General features: G+C 39.1%; 1 protein-coding gene across 1 annotated transcript; it reads right to left on the bottom strand.

Moving 5' to 3' along the window:
* Positions 1-12752: 12752 nt before the first annotated feature.
* On the bottom strand, positions 12753-24988 carry prlhr2a (prolactin releasing hormone receptor 2a). The gene is made up of 3 exons (XM_036578005.1): positions 24911-24988; positions 14984-15492; positions 12753-13838 (listed from the first exon to the last, which is right to left on the bottom strand). Exons 2-3 carry the CDS (start codon positions 15457-15459, stop codon positions 13196-13198), a joined length of 1119 nt encoding a protein of 372 aa, XP_036433898.1. The 5' UTR covers positions 15460-15492; positions 24911-24988; the 3' UTR covers positions 12753-13195.
* Between the last annotated feature and the right edge of the window lie 294 nt (positions 24989-25282).

Below are 25282 nucleotides of genomic sequence, written 5' to 3'. Positions count from 1 at the left end.
GATAATGTTTTCCTGCTGTCAGTCTTTGACACATTTAAACTATAAGCACTTTTTGCCTGGATGTGTATGTCTATGCAGAGAAGGTGACAAATGAAGGATTAACAACTTTATGCTGGAATTATGTCTTAATATGAGATGCGCTGATGTTTTATGAAATGCCTGCTGAATAATTCAAAGATAAAGGGGCTGCTGCACATCTCAGCTTAGCACACTGGATGGTTGTTGATGAGGATGCACAATACTATCAGAATCACATCTGTATCTGCAGGTATTTGCTGAAAAACAAAATGGGCAGATGACCAGTAATTAACCGATGTTGACGGATATTTCAACCCAATATTTGATTATGTATTTATTGCAGTCTGGAATCAGAGAACGTTTAGGTGACCCTGGCCTGCTGTGCTAAAGTGTCTGCATTTTATTAATTGTATTGCATTTGTAACCCAATACAAAGAAATGTTGCATTTCTATGTAATGATCATTCAGATGGATCTGGTCACAGTTTGTACATTTTATAAATGTGTCTGTCATATTGTCATCAGCAGATATGTACGTGGAAAAATATAGGATATTAGACATTTGGCATCAGCCCAGACTTTTCACATCTTTAATTGTAGATCATTTATTCACTGTGCTCAGTGCAGTGGTTATGTTTGATTCTGCAGGTTCTTTGAGTGTTTGGCTGTTTTTATACTACAGTGATGTCAGTGAAGATGGTTGTTGCTTTTAAAAGTGCATTTTCTCTCTGTAAAACCCTAAAAAGTCAGAAAATGGCAGCCAGCGTGTTTTACTCTGTGTACTTTCTTCAGTGCTTTATAGAAAGGCCATCAGCAGATGAGTCAGTGCCTGTATGTGCACCATTTTAACCTTTTACCTCAGATCCTGTAGAAGATGTGAAATGGTGAAATGTTTCAGTAACAGTAATCACATCATCTTCTCTGCCTGGGTTGAGGGTTGCTTTACTATGGAGTTCAACACTAATGGCAGACATTATGGAGGTGGTTATCAGTAACATTAAGCCTTCTCTTAATATCTCTGACATGATTATACCCAGTTTTATATATTTGAAGATTTAAATTATACCACTTTTCAGACCGGACCCAAACTCTTTCATACATGCTTAAACGTATTTTAGAAGTTATTATTTATTGCGTCGTCTGCTGTCCTGAATCTTGTCATGATTTAAGAAATCCATGATAGGTTTTCTGTGTAATATATATTTACTTACTAACATGCAATCAAGAAGAAATGCTTCCTTGTAAGGAGAACAGCTTCCAATCATGTTCTCTGATTTAAAGAAGGCAGGCTTTACTTTTCAGACACTACAAATATAGGCTCCTTATCCTGTGAAAGAGGGTCTTACTGTGTGCCCGTGCTCATGCAGGCACAGGCTGAATTCTGGTACTTGCTGTAAGGGAGGCCTTTGAAGAACAAAGCTAAACGAGGACAGGGTAGCTGCCCTGTGTGTGTTTTAGCCCTTGTTTCCTCACTCTGATCCAGTCCTGTGGAGCCTGTGGTGTTCTAACAGTTCCTGATTCAGGCTTTAAGGTTATCGCAATAAGACGGTCATTTATTTTGCATACCTTGTGCCTTCTTTGTTGTCTAATGTAATAATTTCGTTCTACATTCTGATGATCAAAGATATTTTAAATAAAGTATGTATATTCTTGTTAATACATTTGTTGTTGGATTTTGTTTGATCTGTTATTTCAGTAATTATGTACATTTATTCTGTCCTATAAAACCAAATAAAATTAGAAATATTCAGAAATATGTTTCATTTCTAAAATAATTTGAAATAAACGTTTGGCTTTCTACTAAAGCATTTATGGATCTAGTTACCTTGGTTTTAAGTACTTCAATCACTTCAGTCATACACAGATCAGGCATAACATTATGGCCACCTCCTTGTTTCTACGCTCATTGTCCATTTTATCAGCTCCACTTACTATATAGGTGCACTTTGTAGTTCTGCAGTTACAGACTGTAGTCCATCTGTTTCTCTGCATACTTTGTTAGCCCCCATTTACCCTGTTCTTCAGCAGTCAGGACCCCCACAGAGCAGGTACTATTTGGGTGGTGGATCATTCTCAGCACTGCAGTAACACTGGCGTGGTGGTGCTGTGTTAGTGTGTGTTGTGCTGGTCTGAGTGGATCAGACACAGCAGTGCTGCTGGAGTTTTTAAAACACCGTGTCCACTCACTGTCCACTCTATTAGACACTCCTTCCTTGTCAGTCAGTAGATGTGAAGTCAGACAGTAGCTCATCTGCTGCTGCACAGTTTGTGTTGGTCATCTTCTAGTCCTTCATCAGTGGTCACAGGACGCTGCCCACAGGACACTGCAGGCTGAATATTTTGGGTTGGTGGACTATTCTCAGTCCAGCAGTGACACTGAGGTGTTCAAAAACTCCAGCAGCACTGCTGTGTCTGATCCACTCAGACCAGCGCAACACACACTAACACACCACCACCACCACCACATCAGTGTTACTGCAGTGCTGAGAATGATCCACCACCCAAATAGTACCTGCTCTGTGAGGCTCCATGGGGGTCCTGACCACCGAAGAACAGGGTAAAAGGGGGCTAACAAAGTACGCAGAGAAACAGATGGACTACAGTCTGTAATTGTAGAACTACAAAGTGCACCTATATAGTAAGTGGAGCTGATAAAATGGACAATGAGCGTAGAAACAAGGAGGTGGTCATAATGTTATGCCTGACCGGTGAATAATGCATGTATATAAAATGTTCGAGCCCTGGATGTTCCCTATGAAAACCCCAGGCTTATTACATGCTATGGCTTATTCAGTAACAACAGGGATTTGAGTGCAAACTGGCCGAGCTATTCTTAGGTTATAAAAGTGCTGGCGGGCAGGCTCTGGCCAATTAAGGGGTTAAATTTGCACCCATAGGATCGGATGGGATCACCTCCATGTTCTGTTTGCTTATGAATTAGGCTTTAGCACAGCAGATAATACTGTACTGTTTCCTAAAAGCCATGTATGTTTAAAACAAACAAATAAAAAATCCTACAAAAGGTTCTTCAAGCTATGCCATCAAAGAACCACTTCTGGTTTCCAAAATAAATATGTTAGAAATACAGATTTTGTAAGATTTGTGAACGTGAAAGAACCTTGAACCACCTTCATGTAATGTAAAGGTTACCAATTAAGGTTTCTTCCTAGAACCCTTACGTTATGGTAAGGTTCTTCACACTCACACATACGTTTACAAAAATAGTTCTCTAAATAACTTTTTTAATGTGGTTCTCTAGCAGTGTGCAAGGAAACCTTAAGAGCATGACGGTACAAAAAAAAGTCACCACAGAGTTCAGGACATTAGCATGAAGTTCTGGATTTTGATACAGGCTTCAGCTATAGCCAATTCTGTGACTGTTACCCTTTCAAGAACTCCTGTTTGTTCTCAGTGATGCTCTGGGTGCTGTTTACACTTCATCAGAACAGTAGTTGGTGCCCATGTTATCCACTTTCTTGTGAAATACCTGTCTTGCACATAATGGTCCTCGTGCTATGCTTGCCTTAAGCCCTCAAATCCACCTTCAAGGCCACCATTTGGTCAGTATTGGGGCTAAACAGTATCCTTGTCAGTATAATAGACATTCCTGAGCCATTACATTCTCTTGAATATGGGGTTGTCGTTTTGTTGCCATGTGGTTCTAAGCTGTATAGGCTAGTCTTGACTCTCTGTGGCAGGTGGCCGATCATTATGTTATTTATTCAGTAGTGATGTTCCATTGATTGAAATATAACACATTTGATATTAGAATGTATTTTTCTTAATGATTAACAAGTTATTAAATGATAAATAATTAGTGTAATTATTTACAAACAAAAGGCATTATAGGTATTAGCTGTATTAGAACTTTATTCTCAAAGGTGTCTCAATTAATATTAGGTCTCCTAATTATTATTAGGATCATCTATAGCTCTGTTCAATATTCTGGACACATTTAAAGTTTTCCACAAATTATTTAAAAGCCACGATGGTTTTGACTACTTTTATCATATTAGGATGATTGTATACATCTATGCACAGCCAAAGTGTTTTTATTTTATTGAAGAAAGTGTTTCCCAACTTGGACCAGTGGTGTGTAGTGCTCTCCAGAATGACTGGCACCCTCGAATAAAAGAATAAAGGCCCCCAGAATGAATGTAATCAAAGACTTTTCTGATGGGTTTTAAGCAGCATGCTGAGAGCATCACTTAGACATCCACTAGATGGCGACATCACTCCGTATTCACCACAGTTCATTCAACCTTGTTAATACTTCCATTGTGCTGCATCAGAGGGTGGAACCCAGGGGCCCCTGACCTTGAGCCGGCCCCTGTAGGCTCAAACTCCAGTGATAATTTCTGCAATGAAAAAATAATAATGCTTTTTAAATAAATAAATAAATAAATAATTAAAAGCACTACAGCAATGACTCACTGGTTGAATCCTGCAATCTGACTGGCTTTCTGAATGCTGCATACTGTACAATTATAGAATTATAGAATTACTCAATCATAGACTGTATTGAAGTCAATAATGATAATGGTATTAGGATGCTATATTTTTTGTTTATTATATAGCTATAAACAGATCTCAAAAGAGAAATATAGGATACAAGGAACATTCCATGTTCTCCCCGTTGTTTATAGGCTTTCTCCAGGTTCCGTCACAGTCTAAAATGGGGTGACCAGGTATTTATTCACAGAATGGCTTTCGTTGGCTCTACATTCAATTAATTTATTAAATTACCTTATTTTAATAACACAGTATATGCAGGACTACTTTATCAGCCTGCTGGTAACAGTCACTACAGAATATTATATGAAATCTATAATTACAGTAAACCCATGAACGTGTGTTTCTTAACCCAGTTCCTGACCAGGGGTGGCCAGTGCCACCCTAGAATGAAGCATGGCCACTATTGTGGCCATCCGAGTTATAGAAGGTGAGACAGCCTGCCATCATTAATAAAGCACCAGTTATGCTTTATGGTAATAAAATCTGCCATCAGGGCAGTTACCAGTTATGAGAGTCTGAATTTCATACTTAGCTGCATTCGATAATCAGCTTATCTTGCTATGAAAGGCTAATTTACTCAGCAAATAGTGTGAATGTGCTCTGGGTCCTCAGCAGTGCTGCTCTGTGAGCTACTTTATGAAGCAGGCTGTGATAGTAAGATGATAACAAAATTAACCGGCTATAATTGTTTACCATGCTAACATTATTTTTTACTGTTGCAGGTTACTTTAGTCAGTGCTGTCTGGCTGGGTTTCTAATCATTAGACGCAAGTATAACCTGTAATGAATGCAACCTAAATGAAAAACTTTAATGGCCTGCCTACATTATAACATGTTTTCTTATTGTTGTTCACTGAAAAGGTGATGCAATGTTATATTTTATTCACATGGAAATGATGGACATATTTAGTTATGCACAGAGAAAAAAACAATGCATCAATTTACCTGTCATTTTAATACAGTGATGCTATTTTTATTTATTTATGTATGTATTTATGGGGCCGTGTGCCACTCTAGTAAAATGTCTGGGTCTTACCTGGATTCTTATTCTAGTTCTAGCTACACCCAAGTTCTTGGGGACTCACAGCACTGCACAGTTTCAATAATGTTTCTACTATAACAGCTACTCGGCTGATTATCAAATAATGATAAGTAAAGAGCCTTTATAAATAACATTTCACGTATTTTATTTATTTTATACATTTTTGGGGTGATATTTATTTAGTTACATGACAAAATTACTTTTAAAGTAGTCTGGCTGGAGTGAGTGTCATTTTTCAGTCCGTGTACATTCAGCCACAAGAGCATTAGTGAGCATTAGTGATGTTGGATGAGTAGTTCTGGATCACAAATGTCACTCCAGCTCATCCCAAACGGACTGGATGTAGCTCCATTAGTCCAGAGAACAGTTCCACTGCTCCACAGCCCAATGTTGGGCCCTCTAGCCCAAGCTTGGCATTCAGAATGGTGACCTTAGGCTCGTGTGCAGCTGCCCCAGAGCCTCCCTTTCTATCAGCAATGCTGTTCAAAGGAGATTATGGAAGCTATGTGTGTGCAATGGATGTGCTTAATGTACCTAATATGAATTTACCGACTGTGTATCAGTGTCTGGGCACTTTGGACATGTGATGTAGATGAAGATGACTGACTTTTATTTGAAATCCATTGTTTCACACATGAAAGGGCCAGAGACATGTGTAGGGGCTGATTCCATGGCTTTTTTCCATCCAACCGTGTAAGTTTTGTCCATAAACAGCCTCTCTACAGGTTACATTCTCAACAAAGCCCTCGGTTTTCCCATTAACTGTACTTCCGTTCCATTCTTCGCCCCAGTACACTAGACTGAGGTACCAAAGGACAGTAGACAACTACTTACTCAGCTCAGGTGTGTTCAGAGCTGGTTTAAAAGCCTCTGGTCTAATGTGTTACTGACGCACCACTCAAGATTGACCTCCCAACAACGATGTAAGGTTCACTGGTTTTAGATTTCTTGCCTGAATGTACTGTTACACAGACTGGGAGCCATTCTGGGAGAAGGAGCAAGGGGTGCCATACTGCAGCACACTTGATCTTGAGAATGAGCACCTCGCGTGAGTGGCAGCGTTCAGGGTCAAATACAAGGAGAACAGCGTCAGCGTCTGTTCTTTAGTTTCCAGCCAGGGTCAAATAAAAATGTTGTTTGTCAGCCAGGGGGTAGCTGGTTTTCAATAAAATGAAACGAAGATATATGAAAGCAATACTTTTTCACCTAAGGCGCTTCTCACCTCTTGCTCACGGAGGTTCAGCAAGTCTACATTTATCTGCATCCGTAGCCTTTGGCTTGAGTTTGAAAGGTGCAATAATTCACAATGTGATGGTTTTAAAACATTTATCTCTGGATGGACAGAGGGGGACAGACGGATACAATTATATTTACAAACTACGTTTGCATTCATTCATTTAGCAGAAGCTTTCCAGAGCTACAAAATGTGTAAACAGTGGAACTACCCAGAGAATCTGCAAGGATTCATGACCTGAAAGAGCCTAAACAAGGTGAGCAGACGTCCCGTTTTTAACTGTGAAATAAAAACACACCAGCAAGTCCTAAGAGAGGCCTGGCAGCAGGGCAGACGCAGAGAGGTTTTGTGTTGTGCTTGTATTGGCCAGCAGAGGGCGCTGAGCTGCTGCTATCTACTAACCACTTAGAGAACGCATTGATCTGGTCCTAAAATCTGATTGGCTGAGCCACAGTCGAAGCGGTTGTAAAATAAGCCCAATGTTAGCGAGCTGCTTCAGCATCTTCAGCTAACATGGCTAGTCTAGCATTTTGGCTATAGTTATTTTCACCTCTCCATCGATTATCACTCTGTAGATGTTAGCTAGCTGACGTTAATGTACCATGATAGCTGTGAAGAATTTTACATGAAGCATTTATATCCTTTATTTAGTCTGGACTCCCACAGTGTTGTGTGTTTGGTTCTTCAACAGTTCTAGACACATCAACCAATTTCAACCTTCAATTGCAACTATGACAAACATAAAGTGACACACCTCTTTGTGGTGAGCTGAAGTGATACAAACGCCTGTATTACTGAGGTAAATAACTGCCCTGAGGCAATAGCGGAACTTGTTTTACCCAGCATTTACACACTTCTGTTTCTTGTGAAAATGGTCTTTTAACAGCACAAGGGATTTTTCGTCCAGTAATGCAGAATTCAGTTGTTGTGCTGTGGTCATAGGTGCAGGTATTGATAGTATTCCGATGACTTCACAACTGAGCTGCAACCATTTTGGACGGCAACTTCATAGTTCATTCAGCAGTGCTGTGGCTGTGTGTAATAAGATAATATAGCTATAAACGATCCACAAAGGCAGTAAAATTTTTAAAGCACATTAATTAATGTATTTGAGCGTACTGACTTGATTTCATTTGATTTGTGGTTGTAGTGATGGCAAAAGAAAGCTATAATCTGCGTTATTATTTCCAAACCGCATACAAACACACTAAATTGTATGCAAAAAACAGTGTACATATTATTAGAAGTGCACTCATTAGTGTAGTAGGTGAAGTACAGAAGTGTGTGGTTTGGGGTGCAGTTAGATCAGCCAGTGAGATGTGATCAGCAGCTCCCATGGCTGATTATAGCTTCGCTGTGCTATACACATTAACTGCTCAGTAACAGTTAAACAGCTCCAACTGAAAGTTTGAGGTATTTGTTGATTAAGGATCATTCATTGAAGTAAATTAATGCATTTATTAAGATAAGCCGATGCTGATTCTTTCTACTTTTAAGGTACCTCAGTGTAACCGTGGCACCATTTAAGGTGGAACGGAAAATTCAAATGAGAAGCTTGAATAAGAAGCTGACTTGAGCTTAATATATACACCGATCAGGCATAACATTATGACCACCTCCTTGTTTCTACGCTCGACTGTCCATTGTATCAGCTCACTTACATACTCAGGTGCACTGCTGTAGTTCTACGTTACAGACTGTAGTCCTCTGTTTCTCTGCATGAGCTGTGTAGCCCCCTGTGCCTGTTTTCGTGGTCAGGACCCCCATGGACCCTCACAGAGCAGGTACTATTTGGGTGGTGGATCATTCTCAGCACTGCAGTAACACTGATGTGGTGCTGGTGTGTTAGCACACAGGCTAAACAACTCATTAATATCGCAGGCTTAAAGTACCTACAGCACTGTGAATGAATAATAATAATAATAATGAATAAAGAATATCACTTGAATGGCCTACACGTTTCAAATGTCTGTGTTTCAGTCAGAAGTAACATCAAACCCAGGCTGAATCCCAAACAGTTTCGTACTCCCTAAATAGTGTACCAGGGATTTTTTTAATTCAAGCCTCTATAGTATCGATGTGGCTGAAACCCAAATGACTATTCAGTTATATTAAGCACTGTTGGGATGTAGGAGCCAGTATTTCAATTCATACGTAGTGCACTGTGTAGGGAGCAGGGAGCCATTTGAGATTCAGCCTCAGCGTGAGAAGAGGGCGCTGCTGGATTGGTGCTGTTTAAGGTAATCTGGTGACCAAAAGGTACTTATAAAGTGAAGGTTTTTGCATTTTACAGTGCTGTGTTATGATATGTTCTTTATTATATAACAAAAAAGTTAAAAAGTTTATAAAATGACTGCAGTAAACAGCGATGGGTGAACCAACACTCTACTACTCATTCAATAATCAATGGTTGCTTGGCGACGATACCATACTCTAAAGGAACTACATTTCTTGGCAGAATACTTGTTTATGTCCATTATTATTATTAATAACGTACATTCTTTCTGAAAAATTGTGTATTGTATCACATTCTCTGTTGGCCACCATTTTATAAAAGCAATAAGCTTATTGTTTTATTCTACCACTAGCTCGCCTAGTTTTAGAGAATACTGCTGTGTAAAACTCAACCAGAAGCTAGTCCAGAACGTCACTACAAATGTCTTTTCGAGACACAAGGTAACCCAGGGATTAAGGGTTATGGGACCGAATAGTACCAGGTAATAGGTCTGATTTGTATAGACTTTTTCAGCCATTTATGCATGCCGTATGGCATATGGCAGGTTACAATACGATTTTCTGACACAGTTTACAAAGTTACTTAGTGCCCAATTTTATCAGTAGGCCTTCAGCATAGTTTATTACAGTACAACAGTTACCATGGTCAAAATATGTAAAAAAAAAAAATCTTAATGATATTTTGACCTGAGAACTGGAAATGTCCCTGGTTTATGGTTTAATATAGTTAAATAACTACATATGTTGAGTGTCAGGACAATAAGAAAATAACCATCAATTAGCAAACAAACAAAAACATGAATGAGTGCAGAGTATTGAAACCCTGGCATACACGATGGTAGGGGTCTTCAATCTTATCCACAAAGGGCTGGTATGGCTGTAGGTTTTCCAACAAAACAGGTGCACTGTGGATAAGACCACCTTATGGCATTTCCTGAATAGGTATGTCTATTTAAGAGGTTTACTCAAACAACTTCCATCTTGCCTGCATTTCACTCTGAATTACTTTGTTATTACACAATTTCAGTCCATATACTTTGGCAAGGAAATGACTCCACATCTCAGACGCTTAAAACTGAGATTTGTTTCAAGCTGCCCTGCTATAGCAGCTTTGCTGACGTGCTAAACAGTTCCCCTGCCTAAGCAGTTTTATGAGAACATCGCTTTCAGACATCAGGAGATAATGTAGTTAATATCACCATACTTCACTCAGGCCCACAAACCCTGCTGGTGAGCATACTGTGGGAAGGCTTAAAGCAGGAGTGAAATCAGCAGCTTGAAAAAGGCAATTTCACAGTCAGCATCTAAGAGAAACATGAAGTGCTTCAGACAGCCCATGGGTACTAAGCTGCATGTTGGGTTCGGTACATGGTCGAGCTGAAAATCACTAGAGAGAAAAAACCCAACTGTGAGTCGACGACCTGAGATGTCAAGAATGGGTAGTGTGTTTTTTTTTTCCTGGCCATTAGTCTGGGCTGGCTTGTTTTTGATTCACATCTTTCCCATCATGCACCTCCTGAGTCACAAGCCTTATTATCCAAGCTTCCCTCGCTTGTTTGGCTCCCTTTGATTTATCAGGATGGCAGACCATTGAAAAATAGTGCTTCTATCATGCCAGGAGATTGAGAGGAGGGGAGGAAAAAAGCAAATCACAAAAGAGAAACTGTATGGGTCACCATGGCAACATTTCCTTTCTCTTTCTGTCCATCTTTTCTTGTTACCTCTCATTTTCATGTTGTGGTTGAAGTCAGGAGTCTGTTAACATGCTGTTGACAATGGCCCTTCTACCTGAACACTTAGATGCATGCAGTGAATTCCAGGCTTCTTACCATCAAAAGCAATTTTAGAAATTTGCTTTTAGCCAGTTGGAGGGCCACTAACAATGACAAGTAATACAAGGGCCAACAACATCTTGCTGATGTTCCAGGTTCAGTGGCTTGTGGTGATGATGACTCCTAACGACAGGGTAAATCTGATCCGAGATAAATACTCTTGCCCTGAAATGCTTCACGAATGGTCAACTTCGTTTCTGCTACGATGCCAGCTGTTCTGCTGTGAATATGTGTTTAGCACTTGAAAAGCCTGTCATCATCTTTAAGAACACCATGCGTACACAGAAATGACGCAGGCCTTTTCATGGGCTCTTTCAAATCAGTGAAGAAGCACTCTTCTAATATGTAATTTTACATATTCACAAGATGAAGTTGCTGCTTGAATGTAAAGGGTGTCATCATCACCAGCTTTGAAAATTGTTTTGATCGTCAGTGGCCAAATCACACATCAACAGCACTCATTCTTGTGATTGGAAAGAACATATTCTACTTTTTCTTAATGAAGTAGTAAATTATACCAATTTGCAGCACAATTTTAAAAACTAGGTTAACGGCTATTATGTGTTGTAGCACAGTTTCTGTCTTCTTATTCCAGATCAAGTGTTCCATACATATGCCCATACAATCATCATCACATAATTACCCACTTTCAGGAACTTCTCTGCTTTAAACCGCCTGGAACAATTTTGAATTCTGCAATTATTATAGCAATGACGTCTGTAATATGAATGAGGAAGATGAATCTGAACAATGGACGTCACAGATATATTCACCACTCTGCACAGTTTATTAATGTCATGTTGTGCAACACATCCATGTAACATGTTAAAGGAATTAAATACAGAGAAGATAAGGCTGATCAGAATGACAGCACATTCTTCCGATGTTCACTGTTCATTTCTTGCAGTCTACGGTAAAGAGAGAAGTGAGGAACTCTGTCTTCATTGATATTCCGCCCTTAGCACAGTTGGAAATCATTCCAGTTCAATAGAAACATCCGTGTTTTCATCTCACAAATTAGCTCTACAAGGTCTGCAGGTGGTAATACCTTGTAATTATATACTCATATGCAGTATTCTGCATTGGCAGGCATCCCAATGCCAATTTATCAGCGGCATGTAAACACTTTGGTTTGAACGAAGAAGAAAAAGTACTCTTTTATCAGAACCAGGCAGGGCAAGCATGAGACATCATAAGTCTTCATTCATTTCTGTACTGATGAGGGTAGATCCAAGATTCTGTTTAATTTTTCTGTCCACCTTCTTTAAAACACTTTCCCTGATAATCCACTTGCTTGCAGAGTCTCTAATGATGCTACAACACATACTGGGATGTGAAGCGAGTCATTACTGACTGGATAACTAGCAAATTAATGAAGCCGAAGCCTTATCCTGCTATACTATGTTTTCATTTTTTTAGGGTGAGGGACCGCGAGTGGGTCGCAGTGGTCTGACGAATATCAATTTTGCAAACTTAGTATGGTTTTTATGTATTTTTGCTTAGCATGTCTTTCTATATATCATGTGGAACCACAGTCCCTTATGATATATTAATGCTGGTTTTCAATCAAAGGTTTTAATTGCAATTAGCGTGATGTTGACTGCAGTGTAGCGAAAGAAAAAGCCGAATCATTTGTTTCTTTGAACAGACATCTCTCATAAAAATACAATTACGTAAATGGTATTATTATAGATAATTATAAGAAGGTCAAAGTTGACTTTTTTATAATTCTCTCCGTTTGAATATTTTATCTACAAAGTGTTCATTTTAAACATCTTTTGCACACTCCTTTCAAATATAAAGATTCACTTAAATTCATTTCATGTCCCCAAACTCACACAGACCTCTAAATACGTTGGGGAATTAAGTCTGCCGCTGTTTCATGTGGAAATACTGTTCAAAGACAAACGTCTTCAAGCATACAGTCACTTCAAAAGAGTGTTCCCGTATTTGTAGTGTCTCTGTTTCATTCTCAGCTGAAGGGTTTGCTTCTGAAGAATAAGAAGAATAAAGATAATTGATCTGTTTACTTGTCCTCACACTTGATCCTTCCTTCCGCAAGCACATGCATCATTGGGCTAGTCCTTGAGAGTCTTGAGTCGAGGAGTAGTGTCCCATTGCAAGTCATCATAACCACCAGTAGGTTCACTCTGTTTATGCACTCACTTTCTGGACATGCTACTAACACGCGTATGTTGCCAAATGAAGCAAGTATTTACACTGACTGTATGTGCACCTGAAACAGACCACTTAAGTGTGGACTTCAGAGTTTGTGTTATCACTCACACTCTGGCGTTAACCCCACACCGGGTCATTTCTGTCAGAGCACTACGCTCGCAGTGGCGCAGTTGTTGGCGGGTATCCCAATCCCAATTCGGCGGTGGCATGTGAACATCTTTCGTAGCTCTGCTCGGAAGCGATCGTGCAGCCACGCGTACAGAAAGGGGTTGCAGCAAGATGAACTCATGGCACATAGGTGACACAGCAGCTGGATGAGCAGGAAATAGCGCTTATCAATCAAGTTGATATCAATGTCGCGAAGGACGTTAAAGACACTGATCGGGAGCCAACAGACCGCAAAAGCTGCCACCACGAGCGTCACAAGGCGGAATGTTTTCCGCTTCCGGGCCCGCTGGGCCTCTGCCTGGCTCTGAGTGCGGTGCCCAGGCACCACACAGTTGCGAAGCTTGACAGAGATACACAGGTATGAGATGCAGAGAGCGGAAAGCGGGAGGACGTAGGTGATGAAAAGCGTGCTGTAGGCGTAGGCCAATCGCTCACGTTCCTGGCCCATCCAGAACTCCTCGCAGATTGTGAAGCCCTCGTCTTTGAACTCTACGTGGTAGGTGTGGGCCACCGCTGGAGCCACCAGGCCACAGGAGAGGATCCATATACCGGACAGGAGGTATGCGCAGGCCAACACAGAGATGCGTTTCTTCAGAGGGTGGACCGTAGCATAGTATCTAAGGGGCAGAAAAAGTTTTGAAAATTACACTGAAAATTGTAGATCCTAATGCCAAGCAAAGAAACATCAAAGCTGGATTGATCATAAGTTGTTGGACTACACCAAACCTGCTATTAGGGATGTGCTACTGTCTTGAAATGAAATAGGTAATAGTGAATGGGACTGTCTTATTGTACCTTTGTGTTACTTTGGTATTAATGTTGATAACTATTGATTGTAGCCTTTATTACTGATGTTTCTTACTTAAATTGTTATTTTTATTTTTTATATGGAGCAACTGTCATTGTACTGCATTGCACATTATATTATCATACTCTGTATCTTATTATTATTTAAATCAAAAAGGGTAATTACTAATGTATTACATAATAAAAATAATATATCAATAGTATTGCTTCGAAAATATGGTAAGGAGTTTAAGATATTACTGTATAACAAATCAAGCTTCGATACAGGCCTTCAGCACTTCAGTATCACAGGTAATATCACCATTTGTCAGACTTGTAAGAACTATAAACAGTGCAAGATTGAATTAATCGATCTTGTCAGAAATCACTTAAATATTAGTTCCTCCCCAGGTAAAACTAATCCAGCTTAAGACTGCTGGCAGTTTTATGGAAATTTCTTAAATTCAGGTCCCTTCAGGTCACTTCCCGTCACGGCTTAGCTCTAAGATAGGCATGTGGGAAACCTTGACACATCTGCCAGTGACTGAACAGACAATCTTGGTTTGTTCTAACCACAGACCATGCAGAGTCAGAGTTATGTGTTGTTCTGTTCATAGATGATTACACTTTAACTTTTAGGACAATCCCTCTGTCCTAACTGGTCGAATGAGCCTACAACTATATTTATAAAAATGGATGAGGAGACATTCAGAGCTGCATCTTTATTACTTAGAGCATTCATCTGTGCATCCTTTCGCAAAGTATGCAGGGCATGTACGGGAGGCTGGTCTGTCTGCAAGTTTGAAAAACGAAAAGCCTTGTTGAAGTGGCAGGTTATCTGCCTTCCCTATAATTCCCCCCAAATTGAACTCATGGCATCACAAATCTATAACATCAACCCAAACCGACATGTGCCTTCCCTCTCTGTCACATGAAAACAGTCCAGAATCCATAATACACACCCCCAATCACTCACCTGTCCACCCCAATGGCGGTTAGCGTGAACACAGACACGTACACAGTCACCGGCTGAATAAGGAACACTAAATAGCACATGAATCTTCCAAACACCCATCCTCGAGGGTTGAAGGCATATGCCAGGGTAAAGGGAACACAAGTGGCACACATCAGCATGTCTGAGAATGCCAAGTTCCCAATGAAGAAATTAGTCACGTTGTGCATCTTCCTGGTGTGGCAGATGACATACAGCAGCAAATAGTTCCCAAAAACACCCACCAGCACTACCAGGGCATAACAGGGGATGATGAGGGGTTTGAATGACTGAAGGAGCTCCACCCCAACAAACTGTGGACTGCGTTTTCTAGTGCTGTTTGCTGACTGTACCACCACTTCATATATCCGACCCATGCTGGAGTTCTCCGTGGTGATGTTACTCAGGCAACAGGAGGGTATGGGGTCACCTGGCCAACCACTACCACTGCCCTCCATCATTGAAAGTTAGATGTCAGCCTCAGTGGCCTAGCACTGCAAAGAACAAGCAAGAAAAAGACATGTGTTTAGGTGGCATGTCAAGCCAAATCTCCAAAAGGACACAGAGTGTGCTACTCAGTTTCTCAAGTGACAGATGGCTATGGTAGGCCCATAAGAACTGGCAAGCCAAACGATTGCATTTTGTGTGGGTGATGATTTCGAGTGAATACCAGCATGAATTTTCCAGCTGTTTGAGTCATCGATGTGTTCGATACATACATATTTGCATTCAATTTGCTTTGTAATGCAAATGAGCCTTTCATTTTCTGGCACCCCATTAATAAGTGAGTAAATGGCTCACAGATTAAGTGTAAATACTCTCCAGTCCCAAAGGCAACAACCACATGAAAATTAATAGTGGTGTTTTTTTCTGGTTACTGACTTCTGTTTGTCAACCCTAGCAAATCTAGAAATAGCAGAAAGACTGTTTGCACAAAAGGCTTGCGCATTTATCCTGTTGTAATTGTATGCTTAAATCATGTGCTTTTAAAATGTGGCACCTATTTTCAGTTTGGTATAATAAGCAATAAAAGACACTCATTTTAAGACGAGGGTAACTGACTGTTTTTCTCTAGTGCTCGTGCTGAAGAACATGAGAACAAAAAGACTCCCTTAGGGTGCTGTCATGTTCTTGCGATGGACATAGTAGTGTACCAAGTTTGTAATTTGGTTTTGCACTAAAGCTGAACCCAGTTTGCTTCATAAAGGCTGATATAATAAACAGTGACTATTTACGCAGCTTAGACCTTCGCTGACAGTACTCAAAGGAGGAAAAGTAGAACATTAGCTTGCCAAAAGAGAGGAAGAGATTCATGTGGCACATTCTGCTATTTTCTGATTTATTAAAACCTTATAAGCTTTCTCTGAGACCGCACAACTAACAGACTATACAGAAAATAAATAGGATGAGCTTCTTAGGAGCATGCTTGACTGGTACCTGAAAAACTGACAGGGTTTTAAAGCTTTGAGTTTCAATACAGCATCAGTTAAAAAAGAAGTAATTAAAATGTGAGAGGAGCTTCAGGTGTTGTTTTGGAAAAAAACAAAAAAAACAAGCATGGGTGCATTCGAGATCAATTCTAAAATATGTATTTCAGGCATGTCCCATAGAATGTGCAGGGAAATTACAGATTTGAGAAAAACTATGGATTGTTTTACTGCATTAAATCAATGTGGTGCAAGGCTTGCTATCCTTCATTCGTTTATAGTGTTTCTTTCCTCCACTTTATCTGCTTGATGTTCTGCAGGTTATATCCACATGATAATGGTACTGAGGTACTCTTAAAAGCATACGTGTCAGCAAAGAACCCAGGTGAGCAAAAGCAACAATTAGTTATCAGTCTAGTACATCGTGTTTTACTAGGATGTTAAAAATACCACCATCTATCACAGGAGTAAAAGAGACAGCACAGAAATATTCTTTAGTGACCAAATTTACACAGATACAAACTACATAGTGTAAATGTTTTGTGATATATTGTAATTAGAGATGGCACCAATCTGAGGGCAGGTGTTAGTATCAGGCTGATTTCAGCAGGAAATCATATATCGGAAGGAAAAAACACAATGAATCTGAACCAATCTAATAACAGATCTAGCCTGAAATAGCACACACTCACACTGTGTAATGCGATGTTATTAGCTGTGTAATGCTTCCTGTGGGGTAGTTGAGTGTTTGTGTAGTTTAAGCATAACAGCCTACTTCTAGATGATCATCTTTAGTGGAGTGCTTCAATAAAAAGAGCTCATTTTGAAGCCTAGTAGTTTTCAAAGAATAATCTGGTATTGGTTTTGGGCAATCCTCAAGGTTTCAATACCAGTATTGCTTTTATGTTAATTTAGTTTATTTAATTATCTGTACTTGTCTATAACTGATTTTTATCAGCTTATCAACACTCACCTATAGCAGATCCATCCTTGTTATTTATTCTTTCCATGCTGCCCCCTTTAACAAAAGAGCAACGCTGACACAGTGTCACGCGTCATGTTTTTCGCTGTATCTCTTATCTTGGCATTGACCAGCGGCTTGTTTTTCTATTACAGCCCATGCCTCTCCATCACCTGTGCACATAATGTGTGCTTTGAAAAGCTCAAATCGAATACACAGTGTCTGAGGATATTCAGTCTGATGAGCTGACCTTGAGCTTGCCCTATTCAAGCATCCACCTCGGCAGCAAATAGTTGCTCATCGGTCTTAGCCACAAAGCTGCTTTGTTGCTTCCTCCTATTCTGGATATCCCCACAAATGATGTTCCTGTGTTGAAGGCAGGGAACGTTAATGGCTGTGCACAACATCAAAAGACACCCAGCCTGAGAGACACACTTAACATCCCACCTTTAGAGGACATGCTACATTTGTTGGGGAAAAACTGACCTTTGCACAGAAGCATTTCAAAGACCTTTCACTGGTATCAGGCTATGACCTTGTCCTGCTCAGTTTAGAAGTTATGTTTTCTCTAAGTTTTGTATTTACCGTAGGATCTCAAAAGCAGCAATTTCCCTTGGCCAGTCATAAAGTCAGTCATTGTCTAGCCTGGATTTCAAGGCAATTGCATTTACCGGATTGAACATGCCTGCATCTTAAATGCTTTTGCTGAGGCAAAATAAAAATCAGTATCTAGTTCTTCAGTCTGCTCCTCTTTTCTGTTAATAATGTGATTTCTCAGTACTGTTGTCAAATTTAGTATATGTAATTAGGAAGAGGGTGTGGCTTAAAGCAAAAATGAGTGTGAGGCGCTGGACGCAGACATGTTTATAGACTGCGACAGACTGCAGGCTGATGAAGCTTCAATGTTTTCAATTATATGCATGTGGACTGCAATTAAGATAAGCCAATCACAAGTCAAGATTTTGGAACGAGTAAGCTTACTGGCTCACTGATGCTAATAAATCTGTCTACTTAGGTATTGAAATTTCATACAGAACAACAGACCTTTTCAAAGCTTCATAGTACTAAAGCAATTCAGCTAGTACTATTGCAGTATTGAACTTTGATGCCCAGCCCTATATGTAGAACATAATCTAATGAAGTCGAAAATTCAGTGGCCATTTATTGTTACTCTAATAAAACAACTCTTTTTTTAGAAAGCTCTTAGCAATGTGAATTCTGGGAAAACTCTGTATGTGCAGAGAAGAGGGCCAGAAGAGCAGGGTGCAGAAACAATGTCTTTACTGAAGAGCACTCTGCCTGTCTGCACCAAACCCAGTTTGCCTTACAGCTCTAACATACTAAGTACTATACAGTGTTTAAGAATTGTCTGTTTGTGTGTTTTAAGAACTGCCTAGTACCTCTTTTCTTATCATAAAAGGCACCTGGGACTTATCAGGTTCTCCCAGTCTCTAATTATTGATTATTTAGTGTACAGAATGCACAGAGATAAGTGAAACTTTCAAGGACATGACCAGACATGGGTGGACTAACTGCAACTTAAAAAATAAAATAATAATAATAATGATAATAAATAATAAAATAATCTCCACAGAATCTGACAATAAAGTCAACATACTCCTTCTTTTCTGTAGTGAAAGAACACGCGCCTTGCACTTCAATTCCACATGCTGATACATTTTAATATGGCCAATGTAAATGTGTGTTTACTACTCTGGAGGCAGATTTTAATACGTTGAAGAGGACAAAGCCAAAGTTTCTAAATGTGAGACATTAGGTAATGAACAAAAGGAAAAAACTCTCTTTTCAGCTGAGCTTTTAAGTTGCAAGAGCTATTACTTTGGCAGATTGATGCGCTTTGCAAGTGGTACAATTAATTATATGTTAATCTAAATCATTGCTTTGGCCTCTTCAGTCATTTAACTACAAAAGGCTGCAATTGCCCACTGCATAAAAATCAGACTGTTCATGTTGCAAACTGTAATGATTATCAGATGAGTGTATTAATGCCTATTGTGTGAGCTTTAAGTGTTCTGACACTTCTGACTCCCACAGAATGTTCTATGACTGCTCACACAGCCTAAGGAATCACTGAGTTTCTGTGTAGTGAGCTGTAACTGTTTTGAAGTATACTGAACCTTTCACTCTAAATTAATAGGGTTTTATCAAGTAAAGTATTACTAAAAACAATGACAAAATCATGCACTCTACACTCAGCTTAGATCAGGCAGCAGCCAAAAGATATGCTTTGACATTTTTCCATTGTCCTAGGCACAAATGAAAATCTGGTTGAAATCTGTATTGTGGTGATAGTTCATGTTAGAGATACTAATATAAATAATAAATAAATAAAACAGATAAATACATAAATATCAGATAGGTAACAGTAATGTTAATGGTGTGATAACGATGATGACCTAATATTATAGTAAACAATGTACAAATTGTAACATACTAATGGGCAAGTGATACATTTAGTCCTAATATATAAAATATTGTATTTTACTGAAAGCGCATCCAGTAAACTGACTAAAAATTATTGCTGGCCTCCAAACTCCTGTGATTATTCCTTTCAGACCAACAGTATCATTTCAAACATTCTTTTTAATGATTAGGCAAATATAAGGCGAATTCTCCCTATTATACATAACCCATAACCCAATTACATGATGCAGTTGGACATACTGACTAAGCCTTTCAGAAAAGCTTTCTAGATACTCTTTTTTGTTTTGATGATGTATGTTCTCTGTTAGCAGTCATTTTGAATAGCTTGTAGAGGAAGCTGTTTTCTATTAATATGTTGTTTGAGATAAAGTACCTTAAGTACCTTTTATGTGTTTTGGTTGGTTAAGCATAGAAACAGAGAGAAAGCATTTAAGACTATCTGCATTCTTCACGGCTGTCGTGAGGCTGTGATGTAAACAAGCCTCCACTTGTATAATAGCATATCAGTGTTGTCGGAAGAAAACCTTGTATCTTCAAAATGATAACTTTACAGGAGAAGGAAAAAAACCTACTTCACTTTTAATGTGACTCAATGGAACCAGACTTTTTTCCAAGTAATTTTGGGTCATTTCTTTTGGTCCATTCATCATGAAATTTACAGACAATGTAAAGGGTAACAGGCATTATCCAATTATACCATAAACTGAAAAACGACAAAAATGGAGATACAAGGTTTTCTTCCGACAACAGCAATATGTGATTTTATTACACATTTAAATATGTTCGGGATACGACTGCTTTTGTTTGCTTCTTAAATCTTTGTCTTCTTAAACCTGACAGACTGCTGACTAGCCAGAATGAAACATCCAAAGACCCTATATAAATGCTAATACCTATTATAAAATGCACACAGAGCACAGACTGTAAAATTAATATGAAATACTCTAATGAACCCATGTGATTTTATATCCATTGCTTCGACTCCCCTTGGTACTAAAACACGAAATGGTCCGATATTGGCTTAATGCATCACAGCACTATAATACAACCAAAACCACAGTAAGCTGTGAAACGATCAGATCTTCCAATCTGCCAGCTGATGGCTTCCCTGTACAAAAGCAGGCTCTATCAGTCAACTTTAACTCTGCAAAATGTCCATTTTCAAGTCCGACTTCAATTCCAGGCGTTTGCCCTCGTCCATTAACTCTAGTGGAATTACTCTGTGAATACAGAGCAGAATCTGAGCATCCCTGAGGGCAGCTCGGTGTGAGAGGAGATAAGCCAGAAGGACTTTCATTGTAGAAACCAGCACCCTATGTTTGATGAAGGGAGGGCGGTCAACTGTGACGAACCTAAAGGCAGTTTTCTGGCCTGAAAGCTCAAATACACACCCACAAATAGGCATACGGAGACCCCCTGCACTGCACATCAAGCTCCAACACCTGATTTGAATAATCAGCTAATGAACAATCCTTTGATGAATTGGATTTGGCAGGGATGAGCGATACCACAGATTTTGTACTCAATCTGTTACTGAGTAAAGACTATTTTAGCTAAACATGATGCAAATGGATAAAACTCTTAGACCTGCACATGCCTTTTTATTTATTGATGTATTATTGTAAAATTGTACCCAAGATAAAGCAGGTGTCAGTAAAATAGTAAATAAAATACATAAAAATAAAATAAATAAAGTAGTAAAATGTATCAACATGAGGATCTGGAGCTGTCTGTGTGCTATTGTGTTTTCTAGTACTATGTAAAAGCTTGATGCTGCCATTTTTTGTCGTGTGCACTGTGACAGTTTCTGAGCGAAGATTCAAATTGCTACAGGCTTATTACTGATTTGTTCCATCAGGGTGATAATAAAAGTCCATTAATGTGCTTTACATGTTTTCATGTTCAAAATGTAATGTGTGGCATAAACAAAATAATCTACACATTTTCAGCTTGTTCTTTACATATCAAAATAAATGAGAGCATTGCGAAATCACATTATTAATGGAGAAGAGCAGGCTTAAAGGCAGAAAAGTGTGTATATGTATATTCATCAAACTATCATTTTAAAATTGTTTTCCTCAAGAAATAGCATTTTAAAAAATTACATGTTGAAGGTTTAAAACGACCTAATATGAGAGATGACACAGTATCACTTTCTCTTTTCCAATACCTTGAATATTGGCTGATACTGATCCGATACTTCTTTTTTAAAAACTACTAAACTTTAAAATCTATTGAAAATCTATTTTTACATTATCATCTAGTAGGTTATCAAATTACTAAAGCACTCTACTAACCCCACATTAAGAACTACACAGCTAACAACATCACCTCACACAATGAGAGAGTGCAATATTTCACAACAGGTTTGTTACAGGACCAGATCGGATTCCTTAATTTCCCCCTCCGATATCTGATCCAGCATTTTCTGCTGATATCAGCCCATTAATGATGCCTAGTATTGGATTGGTACCATCTCATATATTATTATCACTTGCACTGTTTTCAGACAAAAAATGGAACTAGATCCACTTGGATTAACATGACAAAGAAAAAAAAAAAACTTTATTGGTAATGGTGTACAAATAAATAAAAATAATAAACACCTCAGCGCTGTAGCCCACCATCACTTAAATGTTCTGTGCTATGAAACGTGCAACTGATGTTCTTTAAGCACTGATGACATCCACAATATGGTCAGAAAAGCATATTGTGACATATTGTGATAATCTATCATGACAACAATAAATATTGTGCTGCCATATTTTCCAGCATCCAATACATAGTCAACTTCATTAGCACAAATATATTAAAATTATTGCAGGGATATTTTCTTAAAAGGACATGTGAGGACGAGAAGAATCAATACTTCAGTAGCAAATCCATCCTTTTTTAGAAATTCATGGGGAAAATACCAAGGCAGTGTCTCTTTACACTAAGCAAAAACAGAGTTAACCACACAGCCTGACTATCTATACTAACTCAGCCTGGTTAATCATGTGACCATAGAACATCAAAACGCTTATTTCTGCTGTAATTTTCATACTTTACATGAACAAAAATGAGGCAGCATTGAGAGACTGCTGTGTTCACTGGAGTTGAGGTAATTTATTATTAAACAGAACAGACGTGAGAGTAATTTTCCACTTAGTACTCAAAATATCCAACCAATAAATATGTAAAATATCAAACACTGAGTGCATTTACATGGACTCAATAATCCGATCATAATCAGATTTCTGCAGTTATCAGATTATTCAAATTGTCATGTAAACACCATACTCCGATCCAGAAATCCGATTAAGAAATCTGATAAAAAGAGCTGCATTTTAGCTCAGTAATCAGATTTCTCAGTGCACGTAAACTCTTACCCAGATTTCTTTCAGATTTCTCAGTCTGTGCATGTGCGAAAACAGACAGCAGACAAGCGGCGCTGCCACAAGCTGGCAGCAAAACACTTTTGGAGCGACGCTGAAACCAAATACATTCTTGACGAAATAAAGGACTTATATTCTTCATCTTCTAGATGATGTATGTTCATATTTTCAGGTAAAGTGGCACAATGATTAAAAAAGCTGCGGCATGAAGTTTGAGTTTTACGTTATGTTTACGTCACGTCTTCTTCTGTGAGTTTATTGGCTGGTTGCAAAGCAGAAATCTGATTACTGCCTGACTCATGTAAACCCGGACTTTCTCAAGAGCATGTAAACGCGTTGATTAGATTACTGACAAAATCTGATTTTCTGCAGTTATCTGATTATTAAGTGAAACATTACCTAGAACAACATAATGATGCTGATTGGTACAGTGTTGTGAAAACACCACTGTCCTCCATATTTAAGTCTGGGGTTTGATTCCCCATCTGAGCAAAGGGGGGATTTGAACACTATTTAAAAATGTTGAATTGGTTTTGGCATTACAATTTGGCAGATCAGCATTGATAAAATTTGAATTTAAGAGAGTTTTCCAAGAGAGTACTTGTCATTTTTGGAAATGATTATGTACTGTCCACTATTACTGTTTTAAATCATAAATAAAACACATTTATTTACTCCTTCAGATCTTTTCAGATATTTTTTTAATCCAAATATACAGATACAAGCAAGTGCGTGCGTAAGCAATAGCAGTAACAAATCAAACAGGGTTAGTCACCCCGAGAGAGAGAGAGAGAGAGAGAGAGAGAGAGAGAGAGAGAGAGAGGCAGGTAAGAATGACCTCAAGCACAGCTTGAAAGAAAAGCAGAATAATTTAATTGCTGCTACTGCTGCTGAATCAGTATCAAGAAAAATAGCATGTAATTATGGTAGTGTTAATAGCATCACTGCTACACACTGAGTACACAGTAAAACAATGCTATTTGCACTTAGTGTAAACAGCATCTGCCAAATACTAAAACTGTGCAGGAAGGCAAGACTTCAGTACCAGTACACTCACTCTCTCGCTCGCTCTCTCTCTCTCTCTCTCTCTCTCTCTCTCTCTCTCTCTAAACACATACACACGACTGAGGAGCCCGAGTCCAGGTGCTGAGAGCAGCTACGAGCCCTTTATTATGACTGTGCTGGAGTTTGTGAGTCGCTGCTGTTTCGAACAGACTCAGAAGTACAGCGGATATAATGAGGGGGCGAGACAGCTGGACCTTTCTAAAGCTTTCTTATTACGACAGCTTCTCCATCCAGTCTCTCCACTAACGAGCGTGTGGTGACATTTCCCTGCCAAATTAATAAGCCACGAATGCAGGAAAAAAACGGTCCCTGATTAAAGTTTTTTGCTCACACCTTCAATAACTGAGGAAAAAAGGGACGACACCGGAGCCACTGCGAGCTACTACAATTAACATTAAAACACAGCGTTTTTAATGATTCAAAGTCGAAATATAAAAGTCTCCAGACTTATAAACACTGTTTTTCCGACCGCAGGTTCAAACAGAGCCACCACATAAAAAAGACGCTGCGTTTTAATGACGGACACAAAAAAGTGATATTTTTATCCTTGTTCTTGTTTAAATAAGTGTCTTCTTATGATTCTTATTAGGTGTGAAGTCTGTTGCTCGTATCTTGCAGGTTTAAGCGAGAATCTCACCTTTTCCTGCAGATTCAGTCCAGTTTTCCTGAAGAAGATGAAGCTCAGGTCGGTCCGTTGACGCTGCTGAGGGGCACGAGCGCCAGACTGTCAGTGGAACTTGGGTTTTTTTTTTCTGCTCGAGCGCGAGGCGGGAAGAGGCGCGAGGGGCGGAGTGGAAAAGCCCGCCAGTTCAGCGAGGCTAGGCTAACTGAAGGAGAGGACAGGTGATGAAAATAAGAGCTACCAAAGATGATGAAGGCGTTTTTAATCATGAAGGGGCTGTGTTTGAAATACCCAACTACAGACTGCTGGCGAAATGATTCTAGTCAGTACATGAATAATAAAATATTCCAGTACTCCAGCCAGAGATCTTCATCACTTTGGCCAGAT

The sequence above is a fragment of the Colossoma macropomum genome, unplaced genomic scaffold (assembly GCF_904425465.1).
Source record: "Colossoma macropomum unplaced genomic scaffold, Colossoma_macropomum, whole genome shotgun sequence".
In the NCBI taxonomy this organism is placed as follows: Eukaryota; Metazoa; Chordata; class Actinopteri; order Characiformes; family Serrasalmidae; genus Colossoma; species Colossoma macropomum.
Note: the sequence above shows the minus strand (reverse complement) of the source record. Positions and strands in the feature narration are given on the sequence as shown.